The sequence below is a fragment of the Gloeophyllum trabeum genome, assembly GCF_000344685.1.
Source record: "Gloeophyllum trabeum ATCC 11539 unplaced genomic scaffold GLOTRscaffold_00001, whole genome shotgun sequence".
NCBI classification, from domain to species: domain Eukaryota; kingdom Fungi; phylum Basidiomycota; class Agaricomycetes; order Gloeophyllales; family Gloeophyllaceae; genus Gloeophyllum; species Gloeophyllum trabeum.
In genome coordinates, this window is record NW_006920410.1 from 3,689,654 (window position 1) to 3,692,570 (window position 2,917).

Sequence of the window (2,917 nt, forward strand, 5' to 3'; positions counted from 1 at the left end):
CGCAGCCGCTGCAGTCGATCCGGTTCCACCTTCCACCGAGGAGCCAGACAGCCCAGACATTCCCCTTCGAGAAACCATCCAAAGCCGCCATCGCGCAGTGTCCAATCCGGAGTCCGGAGCCCTTAACGTTTCCCATCCATTTATCCCATCGCCAATACACTCAGAGTCCATTCCCTCATCATCGTCCGGCCTCGTCGAAATTCCCTCCAACAATATCAGCACTCCGGAGTTAATTCAGCCGCCTCCCATCGGTACTGTCACAATGTCGGACACCCTACCCTCTCGCTACGACAAGCACGCACCTCGCTTCGATCCGGAGCAGCCTCGGACCTTGCTCCGCTATTTCGAGGACCTGGCGGACTTATTTGCCGCTCATCCAAATGCGGTCCCGAATGACGCAACGAAAAAGGCGGTAGTGGTGAAATACGTGCCTATGTATGAGGAGGAGCTATGGAAAGGCGTCCCAGAATTTTCGGACGACTCCAAGAGCTTCGAGGACTTCAAGGGAGCGGTCTTGGCGTTATACCCTGCCGTTAAGGAGGACCAGAGATATAGCGTCGGGGATATGGACCGTGTAGTAGGGGAAAGGCAGCGTGTGGGCATCCACAATTTAGCAGACTTAGCGGCATTCCATCGCGATTTCCTGCTCATCACTCGCTACCTCCGCAAAAACGACATCATATCCGTTCGAGAGCAAGGGAGAGCGTTCCAGAGAGGCTTCCAGCCGGAGTTATGGAACAAAATATTCAGGCGCCTCCAGATCAAGGACATAGACCACCAACCGGACACTCCGTACAATGTAGACGAGGTTTACCAGGCGGCGGAGTTTATTCTTCATGGAACGTCGGCCATAGGAACCACAGAAAAGCATGTGGAACCGTCTCGGAGTGCTCCGAGTGCACCGGTGGTGAAGACGGAGGACCTATCATCGTTGGTGGAAGTCATCACAAAGTCAATCAGTCAAGCGCTAGTAGCCGCGGTTCAGCAGAACGCTGCGATGGCCCCTGCGACGTCCAGCAGACCTGCCCCCATGAATTACCACTGCATTTATTGCGGGGAGAGCGACCACTCGATCCGGAGGTGTCCCAAGGTTGAGGAGGATATTAGGGCCGGTCGGTGCAAGCGGAACGCGGAGGGACAAGTGGTCCTGCCAAGCGGAGCAATGGTCTCAAGGTCTATGCCAGGAGCGACGATGAGGGACCGCATATTAGAGTGGCACCGCCAGAACCCTGGGCAGACAAGTGTCCATTTATTGGATACAATGATATGGGAAGAGGTGCAAGCGTCGGCGGCCCCACAGACCACAGACATGTTCCATTTGGACCAGCAGGAGCGAATTGAGGCCTTGGAGCGGGAATTATTTGCGTTGAGAGGGAAAGGGAAGCAAGTTTTTGACGGAGTCTATGTTCCTCCGCCAAATAGGTCTTCCAACCCCTCCAAGGAGTCCGGAGTTGGTCCGGCAGGTCCCGCATCCTCTAGAGCCAAGAGTCAACCGGTACGAGAGCAGCCAGTGGCCGAAGCAGTGCGGCCGGCAATAAATCGAGAGTCCCCACCTCACATGTCAGAGGGACCAATCCATCCATTTGCCGGTGCAAGGGACGTCAACAGGCCCAGGCAGGCGATTCCTCGGAGCGTCGAGAAAGGCTCGGCTCAAGCAGCAGAAGCGTCACAAGCCAAGGAGCCAGCCTATCGCACCCAGGCCCCTGTCTATAATCCTCGCATCTCGGACCTGGTGTTTGAGCGGTCACTCAAGACTCCGAATATTTCTTTGACCTCTGAGGAATTATTATCCATCGCTCCGGAGGTCCGCGCGAAATATAGGGACATTGTGACACCCAAGAAAGTGCCCGCGTCGCCCGCTGTTCGACTCCAAGCCACTATACAGGAAGTGGAGGACGAAGACGATGGTCCGGAGTTGCCGGACGTGGAGCAATTAATTCACAGCGGTAGTTCGATCCGTCCTGGAGTGTTGGTGGTGCCCGATCCCTATGAAATTTATCTCCGGAGTCTAGGTCCGGGGGAGACGCCGAAGCAACTAGTCGTGGCCAAGGAGTCTCATGCGTTGCGGTCCATTATGGGCCTCATAGACAACCAGGAGAAGGTCGAGGCGATTTTAGATCCAGGTTCTCAGATCGTAGCAATGTCAGAGGCGGTTTGCCATTCACTGGGACTTCAGTACGACCCTACGATTCAGCTCCAGATGCAGTCGGCGAACAAAACGATCGATATGTCGTTGGGACTGGCGCACAATATTCCCTTCCAGGTCGGAGATATTACCGTTTACCTCCAGATCCATGTTATTAGGGATCCGGCCTACGACATTTTATTGGGACGTCCCTTTGATGTATTGACCGAAAGCTGCATCAAGAATTTTAAAAATGAGGACCAGACGATCACGATCAACGACCCCAACTCCGGAATTGTTTCCACCATTCCAACCTTCCCAAGAGGTCGCCCTCGATTTCGAGGCCCCGCCTCTAGAGCGGGATGATTTATTTTTAGGCGACTCAGACGAGGAGCAGTGGGCGGCCCTTGTCGTCGAAGAGACAGATACCCCCGCCCGGTTTCAGATTTCTGCGTTCCATATTTTAGATCATCAAGAAAATAGCAAAACCTCAATACAAGATTCCATTCCTTTCCTTTATCTCTCCGCCTGCGAGTCTTCAGTGGTCCGGTCTTATTTTTCATCCGCTAATTTATTCAATGGCGTACCGAATTCGCCAGTTCCGATTTTTGCTGCCACAAAGAAAAAGTATAAACCAGTCGCCAAGAAGGTCCGAGCAGTCCCTGCGACGTTGCCCAAGGAGTATAGAATCCAGCGCAATATTGTAGGAGACCCGCTAGCCGACATGCCGATTTTATCCACAATTCCCCCTTCCTTCCAGCCAACCGGACGACTATTCACAAGAGCGTAGGG

The 2,917-nt window shown here is 53.8% G+C and overlaps 1 protein-coding gene across 1 annotated transcript; it reads left to right on the top strand.

Moving 5' to 3' along the window:
* Positions 1 to 262: 262 nt before the first annotated feature.
* On the top strand, positions 263 to 2,491 carry GLOTRDRAFT_124936 (uncharacterized protein; the record flags this gene model as incomplete). The annotated part of the gene is made up of 1 exon (XM_007863237.1): positions 263 to 2,491. The coding sequence occupies one exon, from the start codon at positions 263 to 265 to the stop codon at positions 2,489 to 2,491; it is 2,229 nt and encodes a 742-aa protein (XP_007861428.1).
* Between the last annotated feature and the right edge of the window lie 426 nt (positions 2,492 to 2,917).